The sequence below is a fragment of the Salmo trutta genome, chromosome 29 (genome assembly GCF_901001165.1).
Source record: "Salmo trutta chromosome 29, fSalTru1.1, whole genome shotgun sequence".
NCBI classification, from domain to species: domain Eukaryota; kingdom Metazoa; phylum Chordata; class Actinopteri; order Salmoniformes; family Salmonidae; genus Salmo; species Salmo trutta.
Window position 1 is genome coordinate 39,043,129 of NC_042985.1, and position 17,285 is coordinate 39,060,413.

At 42.2% G+C, this 17,285-nt stretch overlaps 1 protein-coding gene across 2 annotated transcripts in view; it reads right to left on the bottom strand.

Annotated features, from left to right (window-relative positions):
- The window catches only part of LOC115167594 (serine/threonine-protein kinase BRSK2-like), a 178,015-nt gene that overhangs the window by 31,912 nt on the left and 128,818 nt on the right, over positions 1 to 17,285 (bottom strand). For both annotated transcript variants that reach the window (XM_029722174.1, XM_029722173.1), the window contains exons 7-12: positions 15,096 to 15,164; positions 13,618 to 13,764; positions 11,372 to 11,403; positions 5,961 to 6,122; positions 5,476 to 5,573; positions 5,108 to 5,261 (exon numbers count right to left, since the gene is read on the bottom strand). In XM_029722174.1, coding sequence (XP_029578034.1) covers positions 5,108 to 5,261; positions 5,476 to 5,573; positions 5,961 to 6,122; positions 11,372 to 11,403; positions 13,618 to 13,764; positions 15,096 to 15,164 — 662 coding nt within the window. The remainder of the gene's footprint in view (positions 1 to 5,107; positions 5,262 to 5,475; positions 5,574 to 5,960; positions 6,123 to 11,371; positions 11,404 to 13,617; positions 13,765 to 15,095; positions 15,165 to 17,285) is intronic.

Genomic DNA, 17,285 nt, shown 5'->3' on the forward strand with positions numbered 1-17,285 from the left:
TACAGAGATGACCAGTTTACAGAGGAGTATAGAGTACAGTGATGTGTCCTATAAGGAGCATTGGTGGCAAATCTGATGGCCGAAGGGTAAAGAACATCTAGCCGCTTGAGAGCACCCTTACCTGCTGATCTATAAATTATGCCTCTATAATCTAGCATGGGTAGGATGGTCATTTGAATCAGGGTTAGTTTAGCAGCTGGGGTGAAAGAGGAGCGATTACGATAGAGGAAACCAAGTCTAGATTTAACTTTAGCCTGCAGCTTTGATATGTGCTGAGAGAAGGACAGTGCACCGTCTAGCCATACTCCCAAGTACTTGTATGAGGTGACTACCTCAAACTCTAAACCCTCAGAGGTAGTAATAACATCTGTGGGAAGAGGGGCATTCTTCTTACCAAACTACATGACCTTTATTTGGAGGTGTTCAGAACAAGGTTAAGGGTAGAGAAAGCTTGTTGGACACTAAGAAAGCTTTGTTGTAGAGCATTTAACACAAAATCCGGTGAGGTGCCAGGTGAGTATAAGACTGTATCATTTGCATATAAATGGATGAGAAAGCTTCCTACTGCCTGAGCTATGTTGTTGATGTAAATTGAAAAGAGCGTGGGGCCTAGGATCGAGCCTTGGGGTACTCCGTTGGTGACAGGCAGTGGCTGAGACAGCAGATTTTCTGACTTTATACACTGCACGCTTTGAGAGAGGTGGTTAGCAAACCAGGCCAAAGACCCCTCACAGACACCAATATTCCATTCCACAAGAATGGAATGGTCTACCGTATCAAAAGCTTTGGCCAAGTCAATTAAAATAGCAGCACAATATTGCTTAGAATCAAGGGCAATGGTGACATCATTGAGGACCTTTAAGGTTGCAGTGACACATCCATAACCTGAGTGGAAACCAGATTGCATACCCGAGAGAATACTATAGACATCAAGAAAGCCAGTCAGTTGATTATTGACACGTTTTTCTAACACTTTTGATAAACAGGGCAAAATAGAAATAGGCCTATAACAGTTAGGATCAGCTTGATCTCCCACTTTAAATAAAGGATGAACTGTGGCTGCCTTCCAAGCAATGACAACCTCCCCAGAAAGGAGAGACAGGTTAAAAGGTTGGAGATAGCCTTTGGCGATGACAGGGGCAGCAACCATAAAGAAGAAAGGTTCTAAACCATCTGACCCAGATGGTATTTTGGGGTCAAGTTTTATGGAGCTCCTTTAGCACCTCGGACTCAGTGACTGCCTGCAGGGAGAAACTTTGTAGCGGGCAAAGGAAAAAGAGGGAGAAGCATCGGGGATAGTCGCATTAAAAGGGGTGGGAGATAAGGAAATGTTGGACGGGCAAGGAGGCATGGCTGAGTCAAATAGGAATCCTGGTGATTAAAGAGCTCATCCATGTGCTTTTTGTCAGTAACAACCACATCATCAATGTTATGTATTTATAGTCCATTTGTGTGTCAGGAGAAAATGTGAATGTCATCAAATTTTGTTTATATTCAAAATTGGGCTGGCTATGCTGCCTATATGTTTTTAATCCAAAATTATTAACTGGAATTAATCAATCAACATAATACTGATGACAGATGTGAGTACATTTTTTATAAGGTTTACAGTTGCATTGGCCTGCATGATGCAAATATGCATAAAGAAAGCTCAGCCCTGTGAGTTCTATTGTCTATCAGTTGTTGTCTATGTGTCTGGTTAGAGCTAATCCCCCTCATAATGTAGTCTAAATATAATGTATATCAACAAATATAAGGTAGGTTTTCATCTCCCCAGGGCCAGGAGTTTTTTTCAAGAGTTTTTTTAAACCATGTGACCTGATGAGGAAAAACTGGTCCCATCATAGCCCATATCAAACCTTTTTACAACTGATTAATCACTGTCATACCTTACAGGGTCCAGAGTTTTCCTAGTTCGCTTAACATGTAATGAAAACCTCCAGGCCCCAGGGGTTAAAATTGACCCACCGCTTTGGGACCTATGGTGCCACCAGTCTGATTGTAGTTGTCAGTTATCGTCAGGTATGTGGATGATCAGGGCTTTATTCAGGAACGTTTCTTGGAATACTTTGATGTGTTAAGAGGGCGAGATGCGCAGTCTGTGTTTGACTTCATGAATTTTGAGATGTCTCAGTTTAAGTTCATAGAGAAACTCCTTGTCCAAACCTATGATGGTGCAGCTATAATGAAACGTGTCTGCTATTTGTATTTACAGCTAAGTCACCTCCTGTTCCCTGATTAAGAGGTGATGACTACTCCATTCATGTGCCCACTCAACCACTGGCACATTGAATGTTTCCCCTCCCAAGCACTGTGAGTACCCCTGTCAATTGTCACTCATTACTGTATTTAGAGTCAATCACATACACTATCACATTATTACACATCACTGATTTTACTCCTTGCTAAGACTAACTAATTCTTAGCTATTTTGTCTAACTGTGCAGTGTGTTGTGTTATTGTTTTTTGTCTTCCCAGTCAAATCCTGTCCTGCACTGGTCAATCCTCTGAACACTTCAACTCATACCTCATACCCTCATTCAATCACTGCTGTGATCCCTTTCCAACAAGGTGTAAGTTGCCCTCCCATTCCCCATAATATTGTACTATAAATGTCTTTATTAAATGCTTTAGGTTAAAAGAATTTGTCTTTGACGATTTTTGAAACACTTTGTCGCGGGCCTCCCATGCTCCTCAATTTTTCAAGTCACCAGCCTCCACTGATGTTTGTGTGTGTACCACTGTATCACTCTAATTAGATAATGGAGATAAAAGACTATTCAGAGGGATATGACTGCCTTATTTCCATCCCTGTTTGTTCTTCTCTTCTTCGCTCCAGCAAAACGCCCCATCTGCATTTCCACCAATTAATTTATGCTAATCTCTCTCTGTACGGGGTAAGGGGGGGGGGGGGGGGGGGGGGGGGGGGCGGCGAAGCGTCACTAAACTGTGTTTCTGGACACAAGGTCATCTGTGAATAGGCTTTGAAAGGACGATTGGACCTGATGCACCATGATGAGGTAACCTCACAAATAGATTGGCGGAAGACAAACAAACACACCCATGCATGGGAGCGAACACAGACACACACACACACACGTTCAGGCACAAAGACACACACACACACGCAATGGGGAAGGAGGCAAAACAGGGAAACAAGGAAGTTGACCTAAAAATTGGGATCTGCCCTGGGACGCCGAAACTACAGCATCAAAGGGAAGAGAGGGGCCAAAAGAAGGAGAAGGAGGATAAGATGCTTTTGATGTGCATGGAAGCAGCCAAGGGTGTAGAGAAGACTCCCTCCCTCTATCTCTTCTCTATCTCCTCTCTCCTTCAGTTCAGTCTAGGCCTGATCACATTGGCCTACTTTACCACAGTATGAAAATAAGGGCTTTATTGTGTGAATCCGTTATCAGATAGCCAGGCAGTCAAGGGAACTTCTGGTAAAAGTTTCAGAAGAATTCTAACGGCAAGAAGTTAGATTCTTTGGGAATTTATTTTATGCAGACAAGGATGGAGCTTAGTTTTTATTTAAGTTTACTAGACTACCCTCGCAAAGGCTTATAGACTTAAACATGGTGAGAATATGAATGGGAAAAGCCCTCTGCAACTCAACTATGGCAAGACAGACAGACAAAAGTGACAAATACCTTTCTTCTTTGGTGAGGTTAGCGTTTGTGATATCCAAGCTTTTACTGAAAACAGACTTACTTCAGACAGACAGAAAGAAAATAAAGAGACAGATAGAAAGACAGTCACATAAAGGGACTGCATTCCTTAAAAAAAGTACAGATTATTGTATAGGTCATGAGTTGGCGACCTCACGTTAGTTGTGTATGTGATACAGAGCTGGCTATTGCTCACAATGGCCAATGCACAGTAAGTAATATTAGTCTTGAAAGGAAAAGTTAACCGAAGAAGAAAAATGATTGATCATGACATGACAATGAAAACAAAGAAAGATACATGACATGAATATATTAATCAGCAAGTAAATACAGATTAAACAGAGGTGAAAGACACTTTGAAGGGTCATGCTAATATGGGGTATTCTCACATTTGGTATACTTTCTAATAGTTTATAAAAAGTTGAAGTCTTAAAGCCTCTATCCTCTTTGGATGACTCACCCGCACAGAAAGTTGTAAACTTTTCAGCTTTTCTGTCTGTGTTAGACTGTCATAACACCCTAAGCAGCTTAATAACAACGTTAGTGAGGAGAGGGATTCAACTGGAAGTACACACACAGCAGATTGAACTAATGGACAGAGATATCCAGCAAGGTGCCATAATATGTAGGCACCCAACTGCTGTGTATTTGAATCCGGTGTTTGCGTTTGTGTGTGTGTGTGTGTGTGTGTGTGTGTGTGTGTGTGTGTGTGTGTGTGTGTGTGTGTGTGTGTGTGTGTGTGTGTGTGTGTGTGTGTGTGTGTGTGTCCATGCATGCACGTGTCTGTGTGTGTTAAAGAGATTCTCCGGTAATTTTGTATACTTTTTAGCCAGTAGTTCTGAAAGTAGCACTCACAAGCCAGAAGTGGCCCTCAAAATTGCAGACTACGTCACATATGTGCAGATATGTGCACCACGTCATTGCTTTCTCTCTCTCTGCTGCGTCCACTGAGCCGTTGGGCCTGCCATGCAACCTCATTGGATAACGCTGGACAGGCCTCTTGCTAGCTGTCACTCAAATGTGAGGGGCTGAAGCTCAATGTAGGGAAAATGGCGCAGCACAGCTTCAAGATAAACAGTCGCTTTCAAACTAAGGATTTCATGGCTAATTGAGGTAAGCCATTAATTCTACTCATAGATTATGCATGTATGAACTATACATTGACACATCCAGCCCAAAGCGGGAGGTTTAAAAATACTTAGTTGTCGCCAAAGTTCCGGAGCATGTCTTTAATATTCAGTAATTTGAAGAGTACTACACTGAGAGTGGGGACTACAGACCACTCATACTAATCAGAGGGCCTGTGGTTCTGTTATTCACTAGCTTTAATCTCATGTGTTTACACTGATATGTGTTGCATGTACTTGTGCATGTGTACATGTGTGTCAATATGATACATGTGAGTGAGTCCATGTACTGTATGTGTGTGTACATCACACCTCTGTCCATGTGCGGCCATGTCGATGGCTCGTCGTACGGGTACAGGAGAGCCCCCCTCTGTGACGCTCAGCACCTCCATAGACTTCCTCTCCGGCCTCCTCTTCCCATGGCGGTTCAACATGGGGGAGTCCACCCGCTTCCTGGGCGGGTCAGCTGAACAGGGGTCAGGGGTCAAAGGTTAGGGGGCCGGGGGAGAAGCAAGTGAAGAGAGAAAGAGAACTAGTCAGCAACAAACCAACTGCATGTGTGACAGAACATCCTATCCGAGTTATGGTGTAGCTACTGCAGGTTTTCATTTGTAAAAGACATAGAAGGTTTGGACTAGTCTACTTCTCCTATTGTGTGGGGGTAAATTGGACCAGCCTACCTATCTCACTGCGCGGGGGGAGGTTCTGGTCCTCCTGACTGGGGTACCTCTCCTTCCGGTCCAGCAGCAGGAAGTAGATCATCTTCTCCTGGTTATCACTGGAGAGACAAGACAGTAAAGTCATCCTGTCAGATGTCCTTGAAGCACCTCAGAGTGGATGACTTCGCTGACACCTCGCTGACACATTTCTCCCTCCATATCGCTCCATCCCTCTCTCCTTCCCTCTAGTCAGAGAGCAGGTCTTTCATCAATTTGCTATGATCTTTGACACAGACCAGTGAGTGCATGATTTCCCTCCCTTTTTCCTCCCCTTCCATCCATCCTTCCTCCCTCCCTTCCTCCCTCATCAGAGAGAGTCTTTGGTGAGTTTGTTTTTTTTACCTCTGAAGCAGCACAGAGTGCACTTCTTTAACCCTTCCATCCTTACAGTCCTCCCTCCCTCGCCCTCTTACTCTCTCCCTCCCTCCCATCCCTATATCACTCACTCGTCAGAGAGCAGGTCTTTGGTGAGTTTGCCCTTGTCTCTGAAGCAACCCAGAGAGTGCATGCTCTCCAGGACGTCCGGGTCTATCTCTTCAGTGCTCAGGGTTCTGATGGCCACCTTTCTGGGGACAGGCTGCTCCGGCTCAGGCTCGTTCTTCCCAGCTCTGACAGACAGGAAGAATGACAGAAATGACTGACAGATTTTATTTTTATATATATATTTTCATCTTTATTTTAACAAGGAAGACATATTGAGACCTAGGTCTTTTTTTCATGCGCCCTGTAAAGTACAATAGAAATATACACATTATACACAAAATATAAATATATATATATATATATATATATATATATATATATATATATATATATATATATATATATATATATATATATATATATATATATACAGTTGAAATCGTAAGTTTACATACATTTAGGTTGGGGTCATTAAAACTCGTTTTTTCAACCACTCCACAAATTTCTTGTAAACAAACCATAGCTTTGGCAAGTCGGTTAGGACATCTACTTTGTGCATGACACAAGTAATTTTTCCAACAATTGTTTACAGACAGATTATTTCACTTATAATTCACTGTATCACAAATCCAGTGGGTCAGAAGTTTACATACACCAAGTTAAGGCCGCTCAGCAAGGAAGAAGCCACTGCTCCAAAACCGCCATAAAAAAGCCAGACTACAGTTTGCAACTACACACGGGGACAAAGATCGTACTTTTTGGAGAAATGTCCTCTGGTCTGATGAAACAAAAATAGAACTGTTTGGCCATATTGACCATCGTTATGTTTGGAGGAAAAAGGGGGAGGCTTGCATGCCGAAGAACACCATCCCAACCGTGAAGCACGGGGGTGGCAGCATCATGTTGTGGGGGTGCTTTGCTGCAGGAGGGACTGGTGCATTTCACAAAATAGATGGCATAATGAGGGAAGAGGAAAATTATGTGGTTGTATTGAAGCAACATCTCAAGACAACAGTCAGGAAGTTAAAGCTTGGTCGCAAATGGGTCTTCCAAATGGACAATGACCCCAAGCATACTTCCAAAGTTGTGGCAAAATGGCTTAAGGACAACAAAGTCAAGGTATTTGAGTTGGCCATCACAAAGCCCTGACCTCAATCCTATAGAACATTTGTGGGCAGAACTGAAAAAAAGTGTGTGAGCAAGGAGGCCTACAAACCTGACTCAGTTTCACCAGCTCTGTCAGGAGGAATGGGCCAAAATTCACCCAACTTATTGTGGGATGCTTGTGGAAGGCTACCGGAAATGTTTGACCCAAGTTAAACAATTTAAAGGCAATGCTACCAAATACTAATTGGGTGTATGTAAACTTCTGACCCACTGGGAATGTGATGAAAGAAATAAAAGCTGAAATAAATAATTCTCTCTGCTATTATTCTGACATTTCACATTCTTAAAATAAAGTGGTGATCCTAACTGACCTAAGACAAGGAACCTTTACTAGGATTAAATGTCAGGAATTGTGAAAAACTGAGTTTAAATGTATTTGGCTAAGGTTTATGTAAACTTCTGACTTCAACTGTATAAGTACAAGTCAAAAGTTTGGACACACCTACTCTTTCCAGGGTTTTTCTTTATTTTTACTATTTTCTACATTGTAGAATAATAGTGAAGACATCACAACTATGAAACAACACACATTGATGACAGCTTTGCACACTCTTGGCATTCTCTCAACCAGCATCATGAGGTAGTCACCTGGAATGCATTTTAAAAGTTAACTTGTGGACTTTCTTTCCTTCTTAATGTGTTTCAGGCAATCAGCTGTGTTCAAATCAAATCACATTTTATTAGTCACATGCGCCAAATACAACAGGTATTCACCTTACAGTGAAATGCTTACTTACGAGCCCCTAACCAACAATGCAGTAAAAAAAAATACGGATAAGAATAAGACATAAAAGTAACATGTAATTAAAGACCAGCAGTAAAATAACAATCGCGAGACTCTATACAGGGGGTTACCGGTACAGAGTCAGTGTGCGGGGGCACCGGTTAGTTGAGGTAATATGTACATGAAGGTAGAATTATTAAAGTGACTATGCATAGATGATAACAACAGAGAGTAGCCATTTGATTAGGTGTTCAGGAGTCTTATGGCTTGGGGGTAGAAGCTGTTTAGAAGCCTCTTGGACCTAGACTTGGCACTCTGGTACGGCTTGCCGTGTGGTAACAGAGACTAGGATGGCTGGAGTCTTTGACAATTTTTACAGCCTTCCTCTGACGCCGCCTGGTATAGAGGTCCTGGATGGCAAGAAGCTTGGCCCCAGTGATGTACTGGGCAGTTCGCACTACCATCTGTAGTGCCTTGCGGTCAGAGGCCGAGCAGTTTCCATACTAGGCAGTGATGCAACCAGTCAGGATGCTCTCGATGGTGCAGCTGTAGAACTTCTTGAGGATCTGAGGACCCATTCCAAATCGTTTCAGTCTCCTGAGGGGGAATAGGTTTTGTCGTGCCCTCTTCACGACTGTCTTGGTATGCTTGGACCATGTTAGTTTGTTGGTTATGTGGACGCCAAGGAACTTGTAGCTCTCAACCTGCTCCACTGCAGCCCCGTCTATGAGAATGGGGGTGTGCTTGGTCTTCTTTTTCCTGTAGTCCACAATTATCTCCTTTGTGGTGTACAACCACTGTGATTTGTATTATTATTTATCTGACCCTAATGGTCATCTATGAACGTTTGAGCATCTTGGCCATGTTCTGTTATAATCTTCATCAGGCACAGCCCTCAGAGCCTGGTTCCTCTCTAGGTTTCTTCCTAGGTTTGGGCCTTTCTATGGAGTTTTTCCTAGCCACCGTGCTTCTACAGTGAGGGAAAAAAGTATTTGATCCCCTGCTGATTTTGTACGTTTGCCCACTGACAAAGAAATGATCAGTCTATAATTTTAATGGTAGGTTAATTTGAACAGTGAGAGACAGAATAACAACAAAAAAATCCAGAAAAACGCATGTCAAGAATGTTAGAAAATGATTTGCATTTTAATGAGGGAAATAAGCATTTGACCCCTCTGCAAAACATGACTTAGTACTTGGTGGCAAAACCCTTATTGGCAATCACAGAGGTCAGACGTTTCTTGTAGTTGGCCACAAGGTTTGCACACATCTCAGTAGGTATTTTTATCCCACTCCTCTTTGCAGATCTTCTCCAAGTCATTAAGGTTTCGAGGCTGACGTTTGGAAACTCGAACCTTCAGATCCCTCCACAGATTTTCTATGGGATTAAGGTCTGGAGACTGGCTAGGCCACTCCAGGACCTTAATGTGCTTCTTCTTGAGCCACTCCTTTGTTGCCTTGGCCGTGTGTTTTAGGTCATTGTCATGCTGGAATACCCATCCATGACCCATTTTCAATGCCCTGGCTGAGGGAAGGAGGTTCTCACCCAAGATTTGATGGTACATGGCCCCGTCGATCGTCCCTTTGATGCGGTGAAGTTGTCCTGTCCCCTTAGCAGAAAAACACCCCCAAAGCATAATGTTTCCACCTCCACCTCGCGGTGGGGAGGGTGTTCTTAGGGTCATAGGCAGCATTCCTCCTCCTCCAAACATGGCGAGTTGAGTTGATGCCAAAGAGCTCCATTTTGGTCTCATCTGACCACAACACTTTCACCCAGTTGTCCTCTGAATCATTCAGATGTTCATTGGCAAACTTCAGACGGGCATGTATATGTGCTTTCTTGAGCAGGGGGACCTTGCGGGCGCTGCAGGATTTCAGTCCTTCACCGCGTAATGTGTTACCAATTGTTTTCTTGGTGACTATGGTCCCAGCTGCCTTGAGATCACTGACAAGATCCTCCCGTGTAGTTCTGGGCTGATTCCTCACCGTTCTCATGATCATTGCAACTCCACGAGGTGAGATCTTGCATGGAGCCCCAGGCCGAGGGAGATTGACAGTTCTTTTGTGTTTCTTCCATTTGCGAATAATCCCACCAACTGTTGTCACCTTCTCACCAAGCTGCTTGGCGATGGTCTTGTAGCCCATTCCAGCCTTGTGTAGGTCTACAATCTTGTCCCTGACATACTTGGAGAGCTCTTTGGTCTTGGACATGGTGGAGAGTTTGGAATCTGATTGATTGATTGCTTCTGTGGACAAGTGTCTTTTATACAGGTAACAAACTGAGATTAGGAGCACTCCCTTTAAGAGTGTGCTCCTAATCTCAGCTCGTTACCTGTATAAAAGACACCTGGGAGCCAGAAATCTTTCTGATTGAGAGGGGGTCAAATACTTATTTCCCTCATTAAATGCAATTGTATTTGTTGTCCATAGCTTATGCCTGGCCATTCCAGAAATTCTGCAGTTTTATCAGCTGTCCGGGGAGCTGGCCTCAGATGATCCCGCCGGTGAAGAAGCCTGATGTGGAGGTCCTGGGCTGTCGTGGTTACACATGGTTTGTGGTTGTGCGGCTGGTTTGTCTTACTGACAAATTCTCTAAAACGACGTTGCAGGCGGCTTATGGTAGAAAAATTTACGTTACATTTTCTGGCAACAGCTCTGGTGGACATTCCTGCAATCAACATGCCAATTGCACGCTCCGTGAAAACTTGAGACATCTGTGGCATTGTGTTGTGTGACAAGACTGCAAATTTTAGAGTGGCCTTTTATTGTCCCCAGTGCAAGGTGGACCTGTGTAATGATCATGCTGTTTATTCAGCTTCTTGATATGCCACTCCTGTCAGGTGGATGAATTGTCTTGAGAAATGCTCACTAACAGGGATGTGAAAAAATTTGTGCACAACATTTGAGAGAAATAAGCTTTTAGTGTGCATGAAAAATGTCTGGGATCTTTTATTTCAGCTCATGAGACATGGGACCAACACTTTACCATGTTGCGTTTATATCTTTGTTCAGTATACAATATCGTAGATTGCTAAATAGCAATGATGAACTGACATAATGTAGCAATGAGCAACTCAAATTATTAGATTGCTGAACAGTGGAACGGACCTTGGCACTTTTCTGAGAGGAGGTATTTAAAAGCCTGCATTGATAAGGCCAAGCCATTTAGGAACAGAACAGAGTTCCATTAAAACTAAGAACATCATTGTCTTTTATGTTCAGGTGGCGTGTAGGGTAACTACTAGAGCGTAGCAGGAAATAGACCTCTTACATCTGTCCTAATGGTCCTACCTTCTCTTACTATAAAGGCTGCAAAAAAGTTTGACTTTAGCTTCCATTAGTTCCCATTCCCTAATTTAGCCTATGTAAGTGCAATACTTTTATCTACTGACCCTTTTTTTTAATATTTGCTACATTTTGTAAATTAAATTACATTTCACTGATAGAAGTACATAGTGCATATATCTATTAGAGTATGCACAAAACAACCCGTCGTATGGATGTTCACACACAAACACACACGCAGAAAGGAGCTGTACTCACATGTACCAGTTGTGCTTCTGGATCTGCTCTAACTGTAGAGACACACAGGAAGAGGAAAAAAACGTGTTAATGACACAGCATGTGGAACAGATGCTGTGACAGACAGACAAGTGAACACAGCAACATGCCTTATGTGTTCTTACTGTATGTATTACAACACACTTAAGACTTCTAGTAACATCCTAGTCTTTACCTACTGTAGCGACAACAAAAATATAATACACTATATGTACAAAAGTATCTTGACACACCTTCAAATTAGTGGATTCGTCTATTTCAGCCACACCCATTGCTGACAGGTGTATAAAATAGAGAACACAGCAATGCGATCTCCATCGACAAACATTGGCAGTAGAACGACCTTACTGAAGAACTCAGTCACTTTCAACATGGCACCGTCAATGGAGGCCACCTTTCCAACAAGTCAGTTTTTCAAATTTCTGCCCTGCTAGAGCTGCCCCGCTCAACTGTAAGTGCAGGTATTGTAAAGTCGAAATGTCTAGGAGCAACAATGGCTCAGCCGCGAAGTGGTAGGCCACACAAGCTCACAGAACAGGACTGCAGATTGCTGAAGCGCTTAGCGTGTAAACATCATCTGTACTCGGTTGGAACACTAACTACCGTGTTCCAAACTGCCTCTGAAAGCAACGTCAGCACAAGAACTGTTAATTGAGCTTCATGAAATGGGTTTCCATGGCCGAGCAGCCGCACACAAGCCTAAGATCCCCATACGCAATGCCAAGCGTCGGCTGGAATGGTGTAAAGCTCACCGCTATTGGACTCTGGAGCAGTGGAAATGCATTCTCTGGAGTGATGAATCACGCTTCACAATCTGGCAGTCCGACGGCTGAATCTGAGTTTGGAGGATGCCAGGAGAACGTTAACTGCCCGAATGTGTCAACTGTAAAGTTTGGTGCAGGAGGAATAATGGTCTGGGGCTGTTTTTCATGTTTTGGGCTAGGCCCCTTAGTTCCAGTGAAGGGAAATCATAACACTACAGCATACAATGACATTTTAGATAATTCTGTGCATCCAACTTTGGTGTGGAAGAACTTGACAAGCCTGCACAGAGCTCTGACCTCAACCCCATCAAACACCTTTGGGGGGAATTGGAACGCCGACACGAGCCAGGCCTAATCGCCCAACATCAGTGCCCAACCTCACTAATGCTCTTGTGGCTGAATGGAAGCAAGTCCCAGCGGGCAATGTTGCAACCTCTAGTGGAATCCTTCCAAGAAGAGTGGAGGCTGCTATAGCAGCAAAGGGGGGACTAACTCTATATTAATGCCCATGATTTTGGAATGAAATGTTCGACGTGCAAGGGGTCCACATACATTTGCTCATGTAGTGTATATTAATTCTATTTCTATGGGCCTTCCACTTACTTCAATACATAGAAAGAAGAAAAAAACACATTATAGCATTAATATTCATATTATTTGTTGAGTAGATTAAACAGAGAGAAAACCGGATGAGTGAGGGATACTTAAGACGTTGGGCGACTGGGAAAGCACCCTCTATTTGACAGAAAACTCTTAATGCTGATGTGAGTGAGAGTTAATCTAATAAACTGTTAGAGGAAGTCACACTGTAGTCGTGGGAGGGTTTAAAGTGTCGCCTGTCTGTGTCTCAGATGTCTGAACCAATGGGATTACTGTCTAGAGTCTAGATCCAGAGAGGAGGTTTCCCGGACCAAGATTAAGCCTACTGCTGGACAAAATGACATGGTAACTGTAGAAAAACCATTAAAAGTGCTTTTTAGTCCAGGAATACTCTTAATCTGAGCATGAGAAACTGCCTCTGAGTGTCTTTTAGTCTAAATCAGGGGAAGATGGCTCCCTTTCTCTACAGTCATAAGTGATTTCTGCTTTACTAGTACTGTGGGTGAGAGCTGGGGGAGATGCTCTGATTTACACTGCGGTGGTAAATATTTTGTGGTAATAAAGTGAGATGGAATTGTTTGTTACATTTATATCTGCTTAGGCCCTTTAGAAGTTGCCCCCTGTATTGATTGAGAACCAATTTACCTTTCACCTGAAAGTGAACGAATGTAGTATTAAGTGCATCTTGAAGCTGAAACAAGGGTGTTGTGAACATACATCTGATCCTAGGCCTGATCTTAGCGGTAGATTAGGTGGGCCGTAATCTAAACTGATGCTAGAGCAGATATTAAGGGAATTGTCTACCTGAAATAAGGGGGTTACGAACATACATCTGATCCTAGAGCTGATCTTAGAGGAATGTACCGTGAGTCTCTTAGTGGCATCCACCTCGATCATGCCCCGAAGGAGGTTCTGACAGTCTGGGGGGATGAAGTGGGGCATGTGGAAAACACCCAACTTCACTTTCTCCAGCAGGTTTCTCAGGTTGTCATCGTCAAATGGCAGGGCGCCCTGAGATTGATAAGATTTTATTCATAATTCCAGCCAGCCAAGTGATACACTGCATTCAAATCATCAAGGATAACACAGAAAAGTTAACCATTTATTTCCATTGTGGTCCTCTGAACACAGAGAGGAGCATTAATACCAGAATGATGCTCAAGTTCCAGTGAAGATATTCTAATGGCTGGTCTACAGGACCCACTTAAAGCCTAGTCCTGGATAAAAAAGAATGTTCAACGGAGATTCCTATTTCCCAATTGAAAGTGTTTCCTAGTCCAAGACTAGCCTTAATATGTGTCCGGGAAACCGGCCATATGTGATACCACTCAGTAAGTCGGCATTGGAAATCTAGAGCCATGCCAAAGCAGAAAGGTTAAAGACTGCCAGGTGAGACTGTACTGTATGCATCTGACAAGGACAAACAAGAAGGTTATTGTTGTGAGCCAAGGGAATACAGTGAATAAGTATTACTCGTGGCAGTCAATGTAGGTCTATCTAGCCAGCCTTCTTCAAAATCTCTAACATGAATGGCTTTCGAGAGACACTAGGCAAGGCAATACATGAGCATTACTCATGCCAATCAGTGAAGGTCTATCTGACATTTGAAACAGGCAGAGTATTCACACTTCTATGGATTAGAGGTGTAGTTTATGATAGCATGACTGATAGGGTCTCGTCCCATCTCAACATATCTTCATTAGGGAGAAATAATTGATGGCCATATTGACAAAAAAAATGGAGAAACCCTCACACACAGACACACAGCCTATTATTTCCTTTGTTCTCGGCTTCCCCACTTTGTCACTGTCTAATCAGAGCGGTGTGTGAATGCTGATGACACAGACTCTGATTAATGAGCATATGTGTGTCAGTACAAAGCTGACAGTCAAGCCAGCCCAGGAAATCCCTGCTCCAATCAGAAACATGATGAATCAACCAATCACATGGGGATGAAAGATGGAGGGTGCTGATTTAATTTTCAGTCCTGATCCAATAATCTAATGTCATCTTTCACTAACATTCTATACAGACAAGGTCTGGAATCACAGGCCATTGACAAGAAGTTTGTTTTACCACATTTATTAAGTTACGTCTCCAAACCTTGTCCTGTCCCTTACCTCAAATTCCACCCCAGGGTATTTAAAATCATAATGAAGACATTTATGCAAGTCACTGTAGACCAAAGCCAGCGAGTCACTGAGGTGCAGCTTCCTATGAAGACTTATTGTGTTACATGCAGCTACGTCCCCTGTCACTTTAACTCACATCAAACCACAACACTAATTCAACGGGACGTGTCAGGGTCATCGTCAGGGCAACGGCAGCTGTCAATCACTCACCACTAAAAGTGCAAAGAGGATGACCCCGCAGCTCCACACGTCTGCTTTCCTCCCGTCGTACTTCTCCCCCTGAGAGAGATATACAGAGAGAGAGAGAGAGGGAGCGAGAGAAAGAGGGTGAGGAAGGGTGAGGGAGAGTGAGAGAGAGATAATGACAGACAAAAAAAGAGAGAAAGATGTAATCAATTATGCATTTTGTTATGGAGGTGAGATACAGATTCCACATTATTTTTATGAACTGAAAACCTCAGATTAAGCTTTAAAATACTCCCTTGGGTGAGTTCAGAAAGTATTAATACACCTTGATTTATTACACATTTTGTTACAGGCTTTTTTTCATCTTTTTGTGGGAGGGGGGTGTGTTGGATTAGCTTTAATATTGCGCATAGATTGTAGCTTCCATGAATGTAATTGTCTGTATCATTTCCAATCCCACATTAAAAAAAATATCTAAACAAGGCCAGTTTTATTGATTCTTTAATGAGAACAACAGTTTTAAGCTGTGTTAACATAATTGCAAAAGGGTTTTCTAATGATCAATTAGCCTTTTAAAATGATAAACTTGGATTAGCTAACACAACGTGCCATTGGAACACAGGAGTGATAGTTGCTGATAATGGGCCTCTGTACGCCTATGTAGATATTCCATAAAGAATCTGCCATTTCCAGCTACAATAGTCATTTACAACATTAACAATGTCTACACTATATTTCTGATCAATTTGATGTTATTTTAATGGACCAAAAAAAGTGCTTTTCTTTCAAAAACAAGGACATTTGTACATGACCCCAAACTTTTGAAAGGTAGTGTATATATAAACATGCATACATATACACATACATACAAATACACATACATATATACAGTTGAAGTCAGACGTTTACATACACCTTAGCCAAAGACATTTAAACTCAGTTTTTCACAATTCCTGACATTTAATCCTACAAAAATCTGCCTGTCTTAGGTCAGTTAGGATCACCACTTTATTTTAAGAATGTGAAATGTCAGAATAATAGTAGAGAGAATTATTTATTTCAGCTTTTATTTCTTTCATCACATTCCCAGTGGGTCAGAAGTTTACATACACTCAATTAGTATTTGGTAGCATTGCCTTTAAATTGTTTAACTTGGGTCAAACGTTTCGGGTAGCCTTCTACAAGATTTGCTTCCCACAAGTTTGGTCAATTTGGCCCATTCCTCCTGACAGAGCTGGTGTAACTGAGTCAGGTTTGTAGGCCTCCTTGCTTGCACACACCTTTTCAGTTCTGCCCACAAATTGTCTATAGGATTGAGGTCAGGGCTTTGTGATGGCCACTCCAATACCTTAAGCCATTTTGCCACAACTTTGGAAGTATGCTTGGGGTCATTGTCCATTTGGAATACCCATTTGCGACCAAGCTTTAACTTCCTGACTGATGTTTTGAGATGTTGCTTCAACACATTTGTGGAGTGGTTGAGAAACGAGTTTTAATGACTCCAACCTAAGTGTATGTAAACTTTGACATCAACTGTATACTATATACATTTTACGGACACAATCTATTTTACAATAGTTATATTTTGTTTGTTTTTAGTCCTTGCCTTCCTCTATTTCTGATGTCCATGCAGTTTGATTTCTATTTGCCATATATTTGTAACTGTGCTATTTCACAAAAGTTCTGAACCAACATTGGTTGCTCCTGTAAAAGTTGCGTCATACTGCAGCATACCTTGCGGGCTGCCTCTGAATTCTATGGCAAGTTATTTAATTGTTAACCATGCTAGTGAGTGCTAGTTTGACTACCAGAGGGCATCTTTGAAAAGCATTTGATAGCCTTCAACATATATATTTTTGTAAGAACATAGTATATGGGATTGATTTTAAGAAATTTGCTTAATTCATTTGATTAATATTATAGTGTTTCTATTCCAAGAAAAATGAAAAACAAAACCCTTAGTGTTTCGGTCGGGAGTAGGTTACAGTACTAAGAGAAAAACATTTCCACACCCTAATTGTAGTCTAACCAATACCCAAACAGAGATTCAGTGAAAATCAAAATCAAATTGATTTATCAAGGCCAGTCCGCATGCCTGTCTCAGAGCTGCGCAAAACTGTGCTGAAATAGTTGACCACAGAGGGTAGACTATTGCTTCAAATCCTATTGCTTCTAACTTCAATATGCTTTTTAAATAAATAAGACCTACACCAC